Below are 20,166 nucleotides of genomic sequence, written 5' to 3'. Positions count from 1 at the left end.
ACTAGAACCACTTGATAGATATAGATCCGCCTTTTATAGAGGTTTAGATCAGAATTAACTCATTGGAGTCGATGAACTTAATCTAGTGTCTCAACAGGATGAGAGGATAACTAAACCAGGAGGTCCTGGCTTACTTAATACTTGTCCGTTATGAAAGAAGTTAAACTCTGGAGAAGAAGAATGTCAACTCCGGGCATAGAATATGAGTTTCTTTTCCGAAGGAAACTTCTAATAGCTTCTTCTAATCTTCTTTCTTTCTTTCTAATACCTTCTTCTAATAACGCAAGGTGCTGTGAGCAAAAGTTCACCGCAGCCTGCCTGCTCGGCACCCTCTCCTGAAAGGGTACAGATCTGCAGCCCGCTGCCCCAAGCCACAAGTCACTTACCAGGCAGGGTCCTTACTCCTCACCTGCCTTTTGTCTCCTGTCCGTAAGAGGTGATCTCTCGCGTAACTAAGAGAACGCGTCATATCGAAGGGAAAACGCTATCCTGAGACTCTGCACCTCTGCGTTTGGCTCACCCTGCGTGACCACTTACCCTCCCTGCACCATAGTTCTCCCTCTGCAAACTGCGTTCCTGTTTCCTACCCTCCCGGGGACCGAGTTCATCTAGCCAAGAGTCCTTACAAGAAGAGGGTCAGGGTTCATCACCAAACAGCACTTTAAATAAACCCTGAAATATGTAGCACTGGGTACTGGGCACAAAAAAATGCAGTTCTAGTGTGTCTGGAAACTCCCTTCAATTCTGTATGTAAAACATTTTCAATTATTCCCCAGGGAAAATAAACTTATTTTGCAGAATTACTGGGGTCTTTACTGTCAGCTAACCCCGATGTTTTCTGCCTGTGACCTAAAGTCCAGACACACTGAGCACATAAGAGGCTAAGCAGAAAACAGCTGCGTGCAGTGCTTCTCTGTGCCAAAGTTAGCAGTACTTCTCCACTCTTTTCACTACTTCATGCATTTATTGCCAGCTAGTTCACGCTCAAAAGAAATAGTAACACAGATCATCCCATGACTTGAAGGATGAGCAAGACTTTCTCTCACATGATGCATGAGCAAGAATCCCAGCGAGCTCTCGTTCAGTGCTGAAAAATCAAAACGCTACCACAGTACCTGAGATGTCTCGGTCCTTCCCTCTGAAGGCAAAAAGGAGTCGTTCTTAAGACCTAAAGGTGACCTCAACAAGAAGCATGCTGAGCACCTTCAGAAACATGCTTAGTCCAAGGTACTCTGCTCCTTTCAGGACTGGGGCATGGGAAAGAGAAAGGCTGTAAGACACTGACCAACTGGGACCATTTAACTGAAAGCCTCATCCTACCATTCCTTAGTGTCCGAGTGCCAAAGGTCATTTAACCAGAGCTACCAAAACTGATTGAAGAGGATAGACGTGGAGGAAAGAAAAGGCTAGAGGTAACTTATAAGTGAGTAATCATTGCATACACACATATACGCATGCTTCATGGTGGAATCATCTGAACCAGCACAGTCATTGACGTCTTCTTGACAGCAACTTATTTTGCAGCTGGCAAGTAGTTTGCTGCATTTCAAAATCTCCTTTCCTAAACTATGAACCTGTGTGCACGTATGTGTGTGTGTGTGCTTGTACATATATATATGTGTGTGTGTGCGCGCACATGTGCATATACAAGTATGAAAGCCATGTCCTAACTGTTTCACCTCAAGACAAGGCCGAAACTGTAATTCCCCTTGCCTAGGGGTAAGGTTCAGAGAAAGGCTCGCTGAAGCCACAGGCATGATTCTCTCTCACAAAACCTAAAGGATCATAGCTCAGGCTATCCAAAGTGCTTAAGAAATTAAACCTCAGGGAAATCAATGGAGTAACAGTCTTCCAGGATCTCGGATAGAATTTCTTAGCCGGAAGTAGTGGTGGACCCAAAATTTTCATAGGACTTAGCCACCAAATGGTAGTGAAGCCCCTATTGTCCTCAAGCCACTGCTGCCAGCTTAGCCCACTCCCCTGGCCCAGCAGCTTCCCCAGTCTCTGGGGACAATTTCGCAAGGAAAGGCAGCAAAGGGAGCTGATAGGGTACAAGCAGCACTGCGGATCGCTGAAGTCTATGACACCTACCTGCCACACGGGAAGGACTTTCTCTATGTCGTTCAAGTTGATGCTGTCTCCATCCTCATATTTCCCTTTGCCGAGCCTATGGCAGGAAGAGAACAAAAAAAAAAAAAGCATGTGAAACCTCGCTGGAAAGAGAGTTAATTTTCTATTGCAGCACATGGGGAAGATTAGTTCTTACTGCAGAGGACCCTCATGAAAATAAAGAGGCATTCTGAAATGAATAAGCCTCCCAAACGCCCCCATGTGGCCACAAAGCCATTTCTGCCAAAGGAACGCTGTTTCCAACCCCACTGACCGGCACCAACAATTACCCGTTTGCCAGAGCATTAAAATGCTCTTGCTATGACCTGGTAGCATCTCCTGGGAGAAATCTTTAGGCAGTCTTGAGTGCTAACGTTAGGTGATTCAAGGGGAACGAATTCCCAGACCAAGTAAAACTAAAGCCGCATCCCATCCAGCCAAAAAAAACAGGGAAGAAAAACATAACCATAAGTGTTTCTTTTGAACTACTTCTCATTTTAGTAGACTCCCCAAAGTTCCTGTTCCCCTGCTGAGAAAGATGGCAGCAAGCAAGCATAAATTTAAATCGTAAACAGGAGAAAAGCAGTATGCAACAATCAAAACAATTATAAACACAAATTTTGAAGCACAAAAAATTGGTGAGAGCAACCAAGCACAACAGACCAAATACACAGCTGTCAGGACAATTAGCAAGCTTTTATTAGGTCAAGAAAGGAAAAAAAAAATTCTGAAGATATTATGGGCCTGCTACTGGTTGCATGCAGAGAACCTGCTAATGATTCAGAAGAAGCAAAAATCGTCAATATATATCACCTTCTGCATTTATAAAGAATCAGAGTGATCAATTTCTATCCTGCAAGAACGATAAAGTATTCTTCAGTCACTTAGTGACAAAATAATGTTAAACAAGATGCACTAGACAGCACAGCGGAGACCAGCACACTGAGGTAATCGGTGTCCAGGAGGCCAAGAAGAGCTGCTCTTGGTGGAATCATAGCAAATGGAGAAATCATATATCTCTGGGGAGATCCAAAAAAAAAAAATCCAGGAAAACACAACGTGCTGAAGCACCAAACTTGAAAACTAGTAAGCTGAATGGAGGCATTCATAGCTCAGCTAACCAGACTGCAGTCCCTGTGAGATCCTGGCGAAGTGATGTAGGACTCAACTGAGAGTAATAGAAGGCTGGAATGTAATTAACACGCTGATCACTCTGTTAGAAGCCAGGTGTGCTCAATAAGTGACTTTCCATCATAGGTCAAATAGTGACTTCAATTTACAAAGGTTACTGCAAAGATATAATTTATATAATTTATACCAACTAATGATTAAAAAAAATCATCTACACTATGCAACTTCAAGGAACTGACTCGATGACAAACCCCCCAAAGTAATCGTCAATTGTCGTCTAATGGTGATGTTTCCCTTGGGCTCATTTAGCAGGCCAATGCTATTCAGTGTCTTTGTCGGTGGTCTAGCACTAGATATAAAAAAATTAATGATGAAACTCAGTGAACACTGAACACTGTGAGAGTGGATTAAATGAGAACAGGACAATCATCCAGCTATCTTGAGACTGGTAAAAGGGGCCTCATCAACATAACTGATTTGGAACCAAAATCAGGTTAAACATCTCAGGACAAAGAATAGCAGCTACACGTACAGAACAGGAACCGTATCTTAGGGAAAGGCTGTTCTGGAAGGGACAGGTCGCACCGGACGCTACTTCACGGTGAACTTCTGAGGCTGGACTGTGGCATGAAGACAGTAAATGGAGAGGCAGCACTGAGGAGGATGAAGGCAGCTTTTGTTTAGGGCAACACAGCTGAGAGTGACATTACAGTACTGCAGCTCGCTCTGGCACTCACATTTCTAAAAGAGGGTTGAGAATTTGCAGAGAGTATGCGAAGAACAAAACTGATACCTTTATACACCCTACCACGTGTACGGGATCAGCCTAAGGAACCAAATGATCCCTTCTGTGCTTACAGTGTAGAAAACATACTGAATACCGCCCGCTACACCTATTCAATACTGAGGGACATGTCCCTTTATTTATTTCCCATGTTATACTCTCTTCCTTTATTCTGATTTTAATATCATCTTTCCCCGTTTTCCATTCAATTTTTCATTTCACAGTTAATGTGTTAAAAAATCCCACTCAAGCAAGAGGGAAAATGCCTAACTAGCAGCCTTTCTGGAGATTCAGCAAGCTGAATCTCGTTCAGCATTAATTTAGTGTGGAAAGCTGACGAATACACAAAAGAGCAAACCTGAAAAAAAAAATCTTGTCTCTGTTTCTTCTATTCTAATCGGGTTTACTTATAACTTGTATTAACCATATCCTGAGAGATGCACCGTTTGCGCTGATGGCATAGGTTTAACCTAGAAACTTAGAGCTACTCACCTTGTTCCAAATATTCTGAAAATTGGTTTATTTAGCTGCAGTTAATGTTTAGAGTGCAGAAGAGTGTTATGCATCATGTGCTTTTGCTTCTCGTTACCTGGCACCAGAGTCTCCTGCACAGTTAAGAAGGCAGGTGCTGAATGCTAAGCTGGGGAAGGATCGCTACACGGCATGAGCCCAGATAAGTGTACAGCAATGGCCTGCACTTTGGAAAAAACAACTCACTAACAGATAAATTACTCTGAGAGAGGATTTCTATCACTACATACAACAAGAGTGGTACTGAAAAAAATCACTTGTAATTTTCTCAGCCTCCCGTTTCATACCTGTTCTTATTTTTTTCCTTCCTCTACTGAAGAAAATGACTCAGAAAAAAAAAGACAAAAAGCTTTACCAGACAAAATGTAGCTGTAGAGTAACTATATTTTTTCTTTAGCATAGATATTCAATGAGTTGCATCAAGAATGAGCGGAAACCTTGTGTCATAACTTGGGATAACAGAACAGGTAATACTACCCAGAAGAACAGTGCTGTCAGTGCATTAAGCAGTAGGACTCAAGAAGAGGGAAAAGGGACCTTCTGAACCGAACTAAGATCACCTCTCAACTTGCAGAATCTGCAGAGAAACTGCGACCCCTCTCTAAGCAACACAGGCGTCGCATTCAGTACACACGGGCACACGAACACCAGTGACGGTTCGGTGGACCTCAACTCCAGAACGAGACTGTGACACCTGGTAAATCCAGAAAAGAACAACCAAGATGATAGAGACTGCAAGGACTGACATACGACATAAAAAGAAACGTCAGTATGTATATAGTGCTTGACCAAGCACCAACCAAAGAGGAATCTGGCAGTAACATAAAAGTCCCTGGAGGTTTCAATCACGAGAGAAAGGAACTGTTTAATGTTTTCACCGTTTTACGCTAGGAGACAGTAGGTGAAATTCTGGAAGAAGCACTTTGATCTACATGGATCATTCTGATGCTCTGTTCTTCGCTAAAGTCTTGCTGGAGAGAACAACAGAAGCCCCATCGCTTACAAAAGTTTTATCTAAGATCAGCACTAAACCAGGATCTTTCTCCCAATGCTGAAAGATTTTTAAATCCACAGAACTTTGCTTGGACCCATCATGGTCTAAAACTGAACTCCACCAAGCAATACAAAATACAGCAAACAGTTCGGCTCCTGCCCAGAACTGGATGACAGAGTTAAAAAACAGACACTGCCATTTCTGATTCAGGAGCTCCCAAACCCCATATGTGACCTAGTGCCTCTTTTCTAAGTCCTCTGTATGAACCGTGCCACCAAGTTAGCTCGCCCAGTACAAGGCAAAAGTTATACATGTTACTGGAGAGAATGACCCCGCTATTATTTCTGGGGCTGGGATCCCTCTGTGCACACACAACACTCACCCTTCTCTGTCTATGTGAGGCAGCGGGTGTTTGGAGGTGTTTCGGAGCTTCCTGTGAAATTGGGTGAAGTCTAGTTTTTCAGGCTGTAAGTCCCACGTCGCACCACTAGGAGAGAAAAAACGGAGAAAAACAAAGACAGACAATACAACCAGGCTGAGGAGCAGAGGGCACGTCTGAGCCTGCAGAGAAGGAAGGCTGGTGTTTCTGGCGACACTGCCGCAGGGTACACGACACAGACCTCCAACCTTTACACTGCTGCGTTATGTCTCATTTCTTCAGCTTTTTGGAGATACTGAGCTCCTGTTGCCTGTTCTAAACTCATACGTTCGATGGAGATGTATGATGTAATTATATACCTTGACAGCGACACTTGCTCTTTAAATCAAGTGGCTTTTGCAACAGGTACTAGTCTGGTCCACGAAACGCAGAGGCTCTGTTCCCTTACAGGCTGCCTGCTGCAAACGTGCCCTTCGTCGTCTGGGGCCCTGGTGCGAATCCCAGGGAAAACGCAACTCTCCTGCAGGCTCTGTGCAGACTCCCGCCGTGCTTCAGGCATGGCGCAGGGAGATGCACACAACCGGATGGAAAGCATATTTCCCGGATTTGAGCTGTCACTGCTTCAATGGGGCAGCACATTCATTTTTCCAGGGCTGAACCAGCAGCTGTATAGTTCTTTGCAGCAGCAGCAGTGAAGCAAAACGCACGAGCACACTGCCAATTAATGGAAGGAAAAAACCCCAAATCCAGGAGCTGTAGCTCACAGCTGCTCCAGGCTCCCAGGCAGTTACAGTTAATCACATCAGTAACTTATTCAGATGTCTCGACTGCACTCAGCGGCCTCTCCTAGCACGTATGATGCTTGAAGCAGGTTGACTGTGCTTAGTGCCAGGGGCTAAACGGAGAGGTGGAGGAAGAGCAGAGACGTCGCCCTGTGCCGCAGGGCCGCCCTCCGTGAGCACCTCCAGGACAACGTGCAGGCAAAGGCTAACGGAGGGCACAGTCCCATCTTTTAAGAATATCTGTTAAACGGCTTACCTGAACGAGTCAAAGGTATTGGCTGCCCAGATGTCTGTGCCCAGCATGTCAAGGGAGCTCTCTTTGTTGCCATTCTGAAAAGAAGGGGACAAAGCGGTTACTTGGAGGAAGGGACGAAGCACTTTCCGGCCCAGCTGCGCTCCTGCACGCTAGCCAGGCTCGCGCCGCAGCGAGGCGGGGAAGCGTTACAGCTTTGGGCATGGGTCTCACCATCCCCATGGGGCTGCAGGGGCTCTTTTGGCCTTCCTGGTTTTACCAGCTGTTTGAGGAGGGAGGCAACACAAACGCTATGAGTTTTCTTTAGATCGGCCACAGCCCACGAGCTGAAAGGTCGGCTCGCCCGGAGCCTCAGCAACGTCGGAGCCTGGGTGCTGTCAACCTCCCAGCAGCAGCTGGGTGGCTGCACGCACTGACGTGGCAGATAAAAAGAGGTCTGAGGTACGTAATGATAGAAGGACGTGAGGCCACCGTCCTGGCAACCCACAGCCCCCTCACTCACTAAAAAAGGGTGTTTTGGAGGCAGGGCGTGACACACAGTTTCAGCCTTACGGACACACAGCTGTGGACAACATAGAGTAGACAACATTGAGTTTCCGCTCTGATTCAGGCACCATCCTTCTACCCCACCTTCCACAGCCAACGTGGGACCACAAGGCCTATAAGACCCACCAGAGCCCGGCTTCACAGCCAGGCAGGTCCCGGCCATGAAGACCCTCAACTGCAGAGCAAGTGTTCTCACCTACAAGGATACAGAAGACCAGTGACTGGCGACACACACGGCAGAGCTGCCCGGGGAACCTCTGAACCCCTCTACAGTTTACAGTCATGCTGACTGCTTTTTCAAGGAGCCCCGGTAACATGACTTCTCATTACTCAAATGAAATCTCGCTGTGGGATATAGCACTGTGCCAGAGCTAACGTCGCCACGGCTGCAGGCTTTAAGATTGTAAGAGTCAGTGCTAGAAAGCTGCTGCACAAAACATTCAAAGGATCGTGCTGAGCTTGCCGATACATTTTTTTCTCTCTTCCCCAAAGGCATAAGCCTTTTACGGGAAGTGTCGGGCTAACTGAAATTAATACTTTGCTTTATTGTCTCATTGTTTTTGCTTGGCCTGAGATCAGCGCGCCACTCGTGTCCAACCTCCCCACCGAAATGCATCTCCCGAGGGCCTTTTGAGGAACACTTCTGCCTCAAAGGCAAAATCGCCCTCCGCCCTGCAAAACCCTTCCCGCTGCGTGCATCTTGCACACTGTCGACAGCCTTAACCATCAGACAGCGGCTCCTTCAGCAGCATCCAACCAACACGCGGAGGACGTGAGAGCCCCGGGCCTTACAAGTCGGCATGTGCCGTTCCTGCAATATAAACTGCCAGAACCTCTTGCACTGCCAGCAAGTAGGGAAATCTCAGTGTTTTAAGGAAAGGAGGTCAAGCCTGGCTCCTTTCCACCCCAAGAAACACATGTAGGGCTAGGGGAGCGTGTTGGATTGAGTTCTGTGGTCTTCACGGAAGAACGGCCTCGATCAGCTCTAGCTGCCTCGCAGGTTAAAGGTCTAAGGCTGTACCCAACGGTACAGTGTTAATTTGTCTGTTTTTCATGTGGATATTCTGGTATACACTAACAGGACAATTCCTTCCCCGAAGGAATGACAACAGCACTACAGCATAATCAGGCTGGGATTGTGAGAAACCCCCAATAAACTGCAAGCACCTGGAATTAGCATAAATTTTGTGAGGCGCCCGCTTTTTTCAAAACTGGCCCCCTGAAGCAAGAGCATCTAAAGCAAACACCTTACCCTGCTTTTCCTGCTTCGCAGCCCCTTTACAACCAGCAGCCTACCCAGAGCGATCCCACAAAAAACATCCTACCACCTCCACCATTTGCAAGCAGAAGAGAGGTAAAGAGGTGAAGCGTACCAGATTCTGCCAGGTTCATTCAAGAAATCAGACCTTACTCAGACCTATATGGGATGGACACATAAACGCATCAGGAATAAGGAGTCCCATATTATCAGTTGTCCCCACCATTTCTTCTCACATGACCCTGTTCCAGCTGCCCGTAGCTTGGCCTCGGACTCTTACATCTTGTACTTCTTCCACAGATTGTTTAAGCATTTCAGCCCAAATGGTCCTGCTGTGGAGAAATGAGTGTCAGAGAACGCGGCTGATGCATGCTCTCATTTCGGAGGAGCGTTTCTCTGTGCACTGACTGTGCAGAGTCTTCACCAGTCCAAGGTCACCTAGCAAGACTCTCTGCAAAAGCAATTTTAGGCTGTCTTCAGCAATGGGCACTACCAACAAAAGTCTGTCTACTTGCACACACAATGCCTTAGCAGTGTGGGCCCAAGGAACTGCATTTTAGTGTCATGCACAGCTATGCTGGTGATGGCTGGTCTCTCTGAAGACCATCTAAGCCATTATAAGCATCGATTAATGGTAGATTTACCATACTATTGCCGATGGCTGTCCTGAAAGCTGTTGTTTCTAATGCCGAAGGTACATTTACTGAGTTCAGATGTACATAAAATCATGATACACTTCCATGCTGATAACGATTATCAGCAAAGATTAGTATGAATAAAATGTTCCTTAAGTCCACATACGGCTTTCCTGTGAGACTACCAACTTTAAATATTAATAATAACCGGGAAACTGAAAACTCTTCAAAATTCAAATCATTTCTTAGTGAAGTCCCAGATCACAATTTGCACATGAACTGAGCAATCTTTTTCCAAAGAGAAGGATGTGCCTCTCCAGAGCCTACTACAGATGGCCAGATTTCAGAGCTATTCCCAAGACAACACACAATTTAGGCAACAGATGTTCAAAATACAGTTGCATTGCTCCTTTTTTTTGTTTTGGTTTTGGTTTTTTTTCTCCTACAAGGGGTCTATGGATTATGATTTTAGCTGCCTGGGACCGGCAGGTCAACATATCTCTGCACAGAAACAAACTACTAGAAACACATAAACCTCTCATGATTAGTTACAGAAGCAGAGCTTTTTATTTTCGGCAAAGGTAAGTAAAATTTCTCTCACCAAGCAGAGAAACTCCTTTTCTAAATACTTGGAGGCATTCGCATGCAGTGTAATGAAAATTCAGATGTGCGGGTCTTTAGAGTTATCATCCAAAGAAGAACTACACCTTCTTGCAGACAGATGCCTTTCTCTGCACAGGGCCTTCCTGCGGACATGGACTATTTTAAGTACCTGTAAATGAGCAACCTACAGTAGGATTTCCCAAGAGGAAAGTATTTGGACTCAGGGAGAAAGTGCAGGACCACGTAACCAGTTACAACAAGGATGAGACAAATCAGCAACGAGCAGATTAAACAGCCAAGATTTCGGATGACATGGGAACAAGTTGCTAATGAAACAGTCTGGGTCATAAAATTGTTGACCAAGTTCAGCTTGGCGCAGGGCTTCTGAAGAGCCTGTTTGTAAACCCTCAAACAAAACGTGCAGCAAGTAGCCTCCAACGCCCTGCTTTAAATATGTTCAAATCTGGCCTGAAAGCCTTGGGCACCGATACTTCCTAATCTGCACCATAAGCAGGGGTGGTACAAGCTGTCCCTCGTAATTCCCCAGCGTCTCCTCTACCACAGCTTCAGGTCTGATCTTCACCACCCAACTTCACCACCCAGGTGAGCAGAAGCAATTCAGCCCCAGCAACAATGCAGCCGTGCTCTCCCTGCGGAGGAGGCCAGCAAGCAGTGGAAACTGCAGTGATGTTCCCTGCAAAGTGGTACCAAATAATCTCTAAGAACTGGATGGAGACCACAGGAGCTCTGAAGATGGGTCTAAGCTTTTAGTTACTGTTGGATACTCACACCTCCACTGGTCTCCCAGGCTTTCCCTGCTACCGCCGGGAGACATTCAAAACATTAGTTTCACTCCATAAAAAACGCACCTGAGCCAAATGAGAATGCAGTTTGTCATTAAGCTGTCAGTCAGTATGGTCATTTCAAGACAAATGTCTTCTCATAGTCTTAAATGACCAGTCTTTATAATATGTTTCTGCCCCAGTTCAAAGGGCACGGAGCGCACTTGCTGCAACGAGAACCGAAGAGAGAGCAGGGCAGCACCTGCACGCCAGGTACAGGCTACTAAATAGAAAGCTCTCAGTTTGGTACTGAGACTCAACATTTACAACCCCCCCCCCCCCCCCCCCCCCAAAAAAAAAAAAAAAGCACCAATTTTCAAGTCCGGGGCAGGGGGAAGTATATATTCAAGAAAAGAAGTTACTTGGTGTCAGTTCCTCCAGGTCTGTAATTATAATAGTAATCAGTTTTAACTTGAAGTTCCCAGTGACCCAACCCACAGATTTAGATACTAATTTACACTGAAGAGGGGTTAGAAGTGTTGAAATTTAATTAAGCCACTAGGAATGATGACTGAGACACACTGATGAGAATCCCGTAAATACTCAGAAAGATCAGGGATTCAGTAAAAGAAGATCCTACACACACTATGCTTTAAACGCATTTTCATAACCTCAGTCCTCTGGATCCTGTGAGCACACATCCAGGTGAATAAAATCTACCTTTACCATTGCCTAACCACTGTGATTGCACAGACAAACATAGGGATAGGTGACCACGGCACCAGTGTGCAGACTCTGTACTTACGCATGCAGCTTCAGCAAATTCCCCACATAAAGTAGGCATTTACACGCACGCAGCAGCTTTTCGAAACCCAGCTCAACGTAACACCGATTTCTCTTACCGTTCCTCACCACTGTTCCCCGGCAAATCACTGCAAATGCAAGATCATGCTTTTCATTGCATGACTGCTGCAGCATAGGTCTAATCACTGTGCTTAGCACTGATAGAAAACAACACCAAGGGGTCAGCTGAGTCTTAGCACCACCCATGGTGTAAATGCAGGGATTACCCTGTGGGATGTGTTACTTTCTCAGTGCGTGTAAATTCTACGTTTGCCAAGACTCCCCTGCCTAACCTCCTTTTCAATCGCCTATGACCCCTGGCTGCACTTCGCTGGAAAACAGAAAAGAGCACACACAGGTAGAGCTGTCCAAAAAAACTCCAGTTAAAGGGTTTTTTTTGTTGGAAAATGGCAATTTCTCAAAACTGAAAGCTTCCACAAGAAAAATTCAACGGTTTTGGCAGGGGACACAGAAGAGGCCCCAGGTCTGGGTTCATGCAGGGAACTGACCTCAAAACAGATCAAAAGCCAATTCTCAAATTCCCTTTTTTCAGGGCGGGAAAATAAGTCCCCGCCTAGTTCCACCGATGACTCCCACGGAAAGCAGCTGGATTCAAGGGCACAATTCAACACCGTGTATGCGGTGTCCGCTCTTCTTAGCTAGTCCCATACAGCAGCTTCTTTGAAGGCTTCCAAAAAACAATTAAAGGCATCTCTTAATTTCCCAAAATTAAAGTACTCTGAGATTTCAAGAAAAAAAAAAAACACATGTATTTCCTTTCACAGAATCACAGAATCGTTAGGTTGGAAGGGACCTCTGGAGATCATTTTTTTGCACTAAGCTAATCGGCTAGGGACTTCTGTCCTGATATTAAAGCCCTCGACACACCTAAGCAGACTCACGCCTGCCTGCTAGCCACATTCCCTGGTAGCCAAGCCACGGATGATGCACGAATTAGATAGCCCTCTTCGGCATAGTTCATATTTCACACGCTCACACCCTACACGGAGACACACTCGCACACACATCACGTTGCTAAGAGGACGCCTCCGAGGAACAGCAAGCAAAGGACACGACTTCAGCACTCTTCCGTCAGCTCGCACCGCCATCACTACTAGATATACCTTGGTCGAGTGACTGAACTGGCTGCTTCTCCCGCGGCTGCCAGACCTGGAGCCAGACCCACGCCTGGAGCCCGAGCTAGGCCGGGATCCTGAACTGCCACTGCTGCTGTGATCCCACTCTTCCTAGAAACGACAAACAGCTCGCTTTAGTCACGCGCACGCGGCCCCGGACCCGCGAGAACCGCCAGCCCAGGGAGCCACGCGAGCTGCGGCTCCCCAGCTGGGAAAAGCCACCCAAGTCTCCTGGCCCGGTGGGGACTTTTTTTTTTTTTTTTTTTTTTTTTGCGTGTGTGCTTTGCTGTCTTTGAGTCCTTCAACATCTCGAGGTCGAATTTTCTCATATTTACCGATTGCCAAGGGATGACATTGTGGGAGGCTTAAGTAAAGATAAGATTTGGCTCTTGTGCTTCAGTTCACCAGTCTATATAAGGGGGAAAATAATACTTACCTGCTTTACGCTCGTGAGGATTAATCACACACATTCGTCAACCCCACATCTTCAAAAACTGCTTATACCCTTAATTCCCCCCCACAAACCTAAATCAAACCCTCAGTCAGTTTTTCTCTCTGCTTAGACCACAGCTGGACTCCAGCTCCTCAAACACCTGAATATTTGGACTTCGCCAGCCAAATGCATCAAATGAGTAACTATTTTAGTCTATTAAGCAGTCGTCCCTCACGTTCTGCCTTTCTTCTCGTTAACACGTATTATACTGTCAAAGAACCGGCAGGTTTCTTGTTCAGTCAGCGGCCCGTGGGCCAAGAGGAGTCATTAGGCAACCAGAGTTCGTGATTCCACCATTTATCCAAACAACCCACGTGGCAGCCGGGGAAGAAGGGTGGAGTTGTCAGCGTAAAAAGCTTCAAAAGCTTTGCTCAGAAGCTCGGGAAAGAGCTTTGAAGGGACCCAAGATGATTTTAAAAAACAGAAGTCGCAAAGCACAGCATGTTCATCCCTCTCACGTCTTCTGAAAACCTGGAATACGCGGTGAAGGGCTGGTGTCAGAGCTGACCACAATTACGCGTACGCAAAGCTGGAGTTTCACAGCTTCCTCTAACTCGACTTTCACAGCTCATGCCTGAAGATTGCATCAATTTTTATTTACCTAATTAAGCAGCACTTTGCTTAAGTGAGACCACATTAGTGCATCTTCCCTGCGGTCCGCACAGCAACTGCAGCGTAGTAAAGACACGCATCAGCTGACTCTAAGCTATCTAAGGCCACGTTATCCAGCTACGGCAATGTGGACTGTAGAGCACGTGAAACCTGAGTATTTTCCCAGCACCAGGGACTGGAGGCAAAATACATCACTAGCGAGTTCTCCGTGCTCAAAACTAGCAAGCCTCAAGCAAGCTCTTCTGTACTGTGACTGCCATAGCCCCAAATCAGCACTGACTGACGGAGGAGGAGGTTGAATGGCTTTAAAGTTGTGCATAGAGGAAATATGAGGGGTTGTGGCTATTCCCAAGAGATATTACACCAAGGGCTCTTCTTCCCCCCTTGCCATAGTGCCGTCTAAATCTCTCAATGGCCAAAAAACAGCAAGTGACACAAAGTTAAGGGAATTGTTAAACTGGCACCGAGGAAAAAACTGGACTGGTGCCAATCGTGAGATGCAGGGAGATGGCAGCTTGGGACACCATGGGGAACAGCATGTCTTGCAGGCATCTGGAGAAGTGAGAACAATTTCATTCGATGTGGGGAAGACACGAGCACAGACCGAAAAGGGGAGAAATGACTCTTCACCTCCTAGCTGTTAGAGAAGGATCAGTGATGAATTTACTGTATGCTACACGCTAAGGCTGCAGAAAAGAGTATCTTGTTCATCTGTGTCGGTGATTGGTAGGTGCAATACATGGGCTACAGAGCCGACGTGGGAGCCTTTCAAGTCACCTCTAAAATGCACTCGGAGCTGTACTTCTGATGTTTCCAAGATAACATTAGAGGATGTATTTGGGCAGCTAGGAAGCACACGGAGGATTTCTTGGAGTATTTGGAGGAAAAAAATATTTGTTTTTAAAATATATTTCTGCTCCAAAGCTCCTTACGCTTTAAAAGAGACATTGAAATTTGAAGAAAAAAAAAGGCAAAAAAACCAAACACCATTTAAATGGTGGCCGCTTTGTAGAGCGAGTTGAAAAAAAAATAAACTAAGGGTATAACATCCCGCCGGAGGCACCACGAAGACAGACCAGTCAAGTCCACCCGTTGAAGTTGTGACTCACACCTTGAGTTTCTTCTCGACACTCCTCGGGTAAGGCCAAGCCCCATCCACCCGCCAGCTCCCAGCCCTTTCGGAGTTGGTTAGATTTACAAGCACGACTTTTGCTCACGGTGGCCTGCAAGACGGCCGTGGGGATTCATGGAGATGGCGCCGGAGATCCCCTGCCAGGCTAAATACCTTCACCCTGAACACCTACCTGGGCTGCAACTTAGCATGTACCTGCACAAATGCCAGAAATTCAGCTGGCCAAAATCAAATCATGAGAAAGGGGGGGGATTAGTTCCACCATACTTTAACATCCAAATTCACTGAGACAAGACAGCACAAGCGTCATGAAACAATGAGAGAAAAATCACTGATGCTGCTTTTACTAAATCTGTTTGTCTTCTGGCTGTAACTCATGGCCCGTGGACCTTTGCTCTGCTATACTCCTTATCTTTTGTGTTTGCTATCCTTATCACTCTCTTCTAATATCTATGTTTTAAAAAATTCCTTTAAAATAGTAATTAAATTTGGAAAAAAAAAACAAAACCCAACAACCTCCACCAGCATCACTATCACCACCAAAACAACCTCAAAAACCCCTCTATAAGTCAGTAACTGGGCTTAACATTAATCAGACGTTCCCTGGTGATTAGATAAAGTGCTCTCACACCTCCAGCCAACAGCGGGACTACCTACAAGTCTCCCACGTGATATTTTTGTTAAATTAGGCCAGCAAAGTGAAGAAACAGACCTGATTTGTCTGCAGCTCTGAAAGTAGCTAAAGAAATGGTTGCAATGGCAAAAAGTTTTGTGTTCCTTGTCCTTGCTTCACACCAACCAGTCACACCCCCATATCCCAGTTCCACCATTCTCTGTTGAGGTGCTCCACAAGAGACCAAGACTCTTCCAGCCTCTTCCAGTACCCAAAACAATGCTTGAACTCTTGTTCCCATCTCTTACCTGGGCCCCAGCTACCTTTCTAAATTTATCCCCTCCACCACGAAGGGACCCCTGAGCCACAAACTGGGCCTCGGAGGGGAACGTGCCTCCTCAAGAGAGCAATCGCAAACAGCTGCTTTAATCCATGAAAATCCTTCCAGCCAACTCTGCAACCCATTGGGAATAGCAAGGCTTGGGTACATTAACACGGCCAACCATCCTCCTTTAGAAACTAGTTGTCAAATCTAACATTTGCATTTTAATTAACAATAATAATATGTTTCACTTACACTGCAATTTTCATCTTTGTAGCTCTTTGCAGCATGAACTAATTAAGCCTCTTTCCTTTCCCAGCCCAAGAGTTAACTCTTTCTGCTGCTTCAGCACAGGTTTGAAAATCCTATTCATAGAAAAAGGGGATGATTTCCCCAGATGTGCAGAAATGGAAATGCAGTGACCGCCTACGTGGTTGCCCTGACTGAAGGCAAGCACGAAGTCAGCTGTGCTGGGAGAAACGTAGGCCAAGTACGGCAATGCCACAAGCCTCAAGCAGCCTGGAGACAACACCGAACTTCCTAGTCACGCTCAACTGTAAGCAAAAATCTCTGCATTTAATATATAGCTTGAGATAGGCCAGAGAAAAAAGGAAGAGAAAGGAACACTAGAGGACTTCTTAAGACACCAGAGCCTCAAGGTCCGGGTCTGAGATAGCCCCTAGCATTTAGCACTGACCCATCGTAGCGCTTGCAAGGAGCTCCCTAAAACAAGCGGTGGGGAGTCCTCCAAAGGGCTCTGGCTGTCCTGCCCACATGGCAATGACACAACCTTCATGCTCCCTTGGATGCCCAGAAGCTGTACGGAAACAAGCCTTGATCCTTAATCCTGTTATGAACTGGAGAAGGTAGTTATCATGTAAAGGTCCTTTTTTAGGTTTCTCCACAGCAGCAACTTTTATGCGCCCACTTCCTGCTGCAGCTAAGTCTTCCAGTTATGTAAAATTTTGACACCAGACTCCAAGTATTTCTTTCAACAACTCCCTGCTCTCCTAGATCTATTCAAGAACAGCTGTTCTTCCAGTCTTTTCCATGGATAATAAATAATTGAGAAGACATCTTTTAAGGAAAAGAAAAGAAGAATTTGCCCAAAACAGTCTGCTAGGGACAAACTCCCAGCTTCTTTATTCCAAGTGCATTATATAAAGTGATAAAAAACCTTACAGAAAACTCACCCACTCTAAAAATTTCATGCAAAAGATCTGACCATATACAAAAGAAGAGGCAGTTAAGCAAACAGCGCTGAAAAAAACAATTCCGTTTTCTAAGGATTTACGTCTCAAGGTTGAGTGCTTCTTGATGCCTTGACGTCTAATAAGGGTGCACTCTCAGCATCTCTCTCATACAGGCACATCTGGATGTGAAGCAAATTCAACATAAGGCACAAAGATATTTTTCCTGTTTACCTCCTCCCTCCTTTCCTCAGAGAAATACTAATGCGTTCTCTCTTCCCCATTCTGCCAGCTTTTACAAGAAAACTGTGAGGATTTTGTAAGCCAGAGCTGCTTATCAGCACCCAACCTGGAGCCCAGCCCACCACCTCCCACAGCACGGAATGTAGACGGAGATCTTCACAGAAGAGAGAGCGGCTACCTTGCTTCTCTGCGTCTCTTTGGATGACTTATAAAAATATCTTTTCTTAGACTAATGAATTCAGATGGGAAAAGGAGGCAAGCTTTTGGCAAACAAAATCTGCAGGAGGCCCCACGTGCCTGAAACCACATTCACTTTCCCCAAATATATTATTGGCTAACTAAAGGTATGGCCTTTAGCTATCAATTGTCTCTTGCCTATGTCCTTAGATCCACGCGATTACAGCCATGCTTTCTCTGTTGCAAAGAAAACGTCCTCTTGGCCCTCTTTGTTTTGGTCCAGTCTCTACTACAACTGGTTGTAAGGTTACCTTAAGTTTATTCCACCGATCCCCTCATCCAGCCACCAGTTCCTGAAACCCATTTAGAAACAACAGCTGTAATAGATGTGCAGCTGCCTCTAACTCAGCGCAGTACACTGCGTACAATTACATTAGCCCAATGTTTTGTGATCTACTCAGCCGCCACCTGATTTCCAGGTTAAACATGGTCATTTTGACCTATAAAGCCCTAACTGCTCTGTTTACTGCCTGTCTGAATATCTCCTCTCATTAAATAATTCATTGGCATCATTGCTCAGACCAACCCAAGAAACACTGTGTTTGCATGGGGAGATCAGAAGGCAGGACATTTTTAAGGAAAACGCCAGTTTGGAAATTTGTGGTTTTCAGGCATCATATCCATAAGCAAATACTGCAAAATATGTTTTATTCTTGCCCTTCCCAGCCAACAGGCAGGTGAATAAAGCAACAGCTTATTCTGGAGGTAGGAAAGCCCTTGCTAGAGATCATCTTCTGGTGCTGGTTTGACATAGCTACGCTGTTGTTGGTGTTAGTGGTAGCCTTTGCATTACAAGCTGCTTCCAGATACCTTGTAGAGAGCCAAACTGTGCCCTAGAGAGAGAAAGCACAGAAGGCATGAACTCTGTGGTTACCTGCAAGTGTTAATGACACAATTTTGGGGGCTTGGGTGGGATTTTATTCTACAGTAGGTTTTTCTTTGAAGGAAGACCGAATATTTTCATTATAGGGTTAAAACAACTTAGGTGGGCCCAACAACCTAGTTGGTACACCACCTACCTCCAAACCAAGAGAACTAAAATGGTTCTGGCCTGTTCTTGAAACAGGTTGACAGTGTGCAGTTGAACCCAAAACCTGAAAGAAAACTAGGCTTGCAACAGTGCAGACTCGCCAACAGAGAGCCTGATGGGTGACTGCAGGGAGGTCACTTGTGCTGGGGCAGAAAGGGAGTAAAGGTGGACAAGCACTACCTTAGTTTGTTTGGCACATCTCTAAAGCACGATGAGAAGTCCCGTGGCCGGACTTAGTCAGTTGACACTTGGGTACTGCAGCTCTGGGACTGCATGTTTTTCCAGAACATCAGAAGCCATCTCAGAAAACAGCTATGGGAAAGCACTAATGAACCAGCCCATTTCCGTCTGGCCTGTGAAAGGCAACGAGGGGCTCACAGGGGTCTGAGAGCTGCCAGCAGCAGGGTCTGCAGTTCCACCAGAAACTGCAACAGTCAAGACAGGGTTACCAAGACATGCTAAAGCCATACTCACAACATATATAGCTGTGCAAGAGACCGTCAGGCCAGCAAGCAGGATGTCCTGACTCATTTATCTCATGAACTCAAAGCCAGGATGGTTCTGACTCCTTTTTCGGAGACGCACTTCAGAGGGACCCAGCCATCCCCCTTACCGTGCTATCTAGACTGATCCATCAGAGAAGACGCGACGCACCTAACGCAGAAGCACCAGCTGTCAAACAGAGCTCTACAGAACGATCTGAACTCCCTCTCTCATTCTTTACCCATCTTCCTCACTCCTTCCCAGCCTCCAATCTGCTGTAGTACCTGCTCCTTGCGTCAGTAATGGCAGAGCAAGAAGTGACACCAAACCCCTCTCCCAGCCTTGCATAAACACTGCCCATTCTGAAAGCAGCCACGTGTTCAGAGGGGAAATGCAGGGCTGCACAACCATGTCTCGGAGACCAGTACCACTTCTACCCCAGCCAGCAGAGCATTACAACTTCTGCATGGCAGAGGTTCATGTTTCACTGATGCTTTCTGCATCCACTTGACAGGAAAGAAGTAGGCACGAGAAAACTAGAAGACCTGTGGATCTGCAGCTATGCACAATTACCCTTTTTACACAAAGGCCTGGCCCTCAAGCACTGGATCCAGCATAGGTGCAGCGCTGTCGCCACTTCATCATCTCAAGGGATGGAGTGCTTCCTCCTTGGTCTCCAACCACAGCCCTGCTCTCTCACTGGGTGCCTGGGCTGTATGGCTCATAAAGCCAAGGAGACTGCATCATTCTGCCCAATTTACACAAATGGAAACTGAGGATGACAAAATCAAACTGCCAGAGGACCTCCACAATAAGTCCCTAGTGACACCACACCTAGGAGACACCTTTCTCCATCCTCTGTAAGCAGCAGCAGTTCTTCTCATCAGGCAAAGTAGTGAACATTTCATTCTCCGCCTACACATAAGGGGCAAGGAGGAGCAGCTTTAAAGCTACGTACAACTCGCAGAAACCCCTGAAAGCTTCCATGCCTGAAGCAGTCTGACACAACAACCTAAGAAGACAAATTCCTTCAAAAGATAAGTAA

General features: G+C 46.0%; 1 protein-coding gene across 17 annotated transcripts in view; it reads right to left on the bottom strand.

Moving 5' to 3' along the window:
• The window catches only part of CTIF (cap binding complex dependent translation initiation factor), a 212,650-nt gene that overhangs the window by 129,045 nt on the left and 63,439 nt on the right, over window positions 1-20,166 (bottom strand). For 10 of the 17 annotated variants that reach the window (XM_068927868.1, XM_068927870.1, XM_068927872.1 and 7 more), the window contains 4 exons: window positions 12,755-12,877; window positions 6,967-7,040; window positions 5,932-6,036; window positions 2,092-2,167 (listed from right to left, as the gene is read on the bottom strand). In XM_068927868.1, the coding sequence (XP_068783969.1) occupies window positions 2,092-2,167; window positions 5,932-6,036; window positions 6,967-7,040; window positions 12,755-12,877 (378 nt within the window). The remainder of the gene's footprint in view (window positions 1-2,091; window positions 2,168-5,931; window positions 6,037-6,966; window positions 7,041-12,754; window positions 12,878-20,166) is intronic. The other 7 variants (XM_068927875.1, XM_068927877.1, XM_068927878.1 and 4 more) reach the window with 1 other exon arrangement.

Source organism: Struthio camelus, chromosome Z, assembly GCF_040807025.1.
Source record: "Struthio camelus isolate bStrCam1 chromosome Z, bStrCam1.hap1, whole genome shotgun sequence".
Lineage (NCBI taxonomy): Eukaryota > Metazoa > Chordata > Aves > Struthioniformes > Struthionidae > Struthio > Struthio camelus.
The sequence above is the reverse complement of the archived record's forward strand: the minus strand, read 5'-3'. Positions and strand labels throughout refer to the sequence as shown.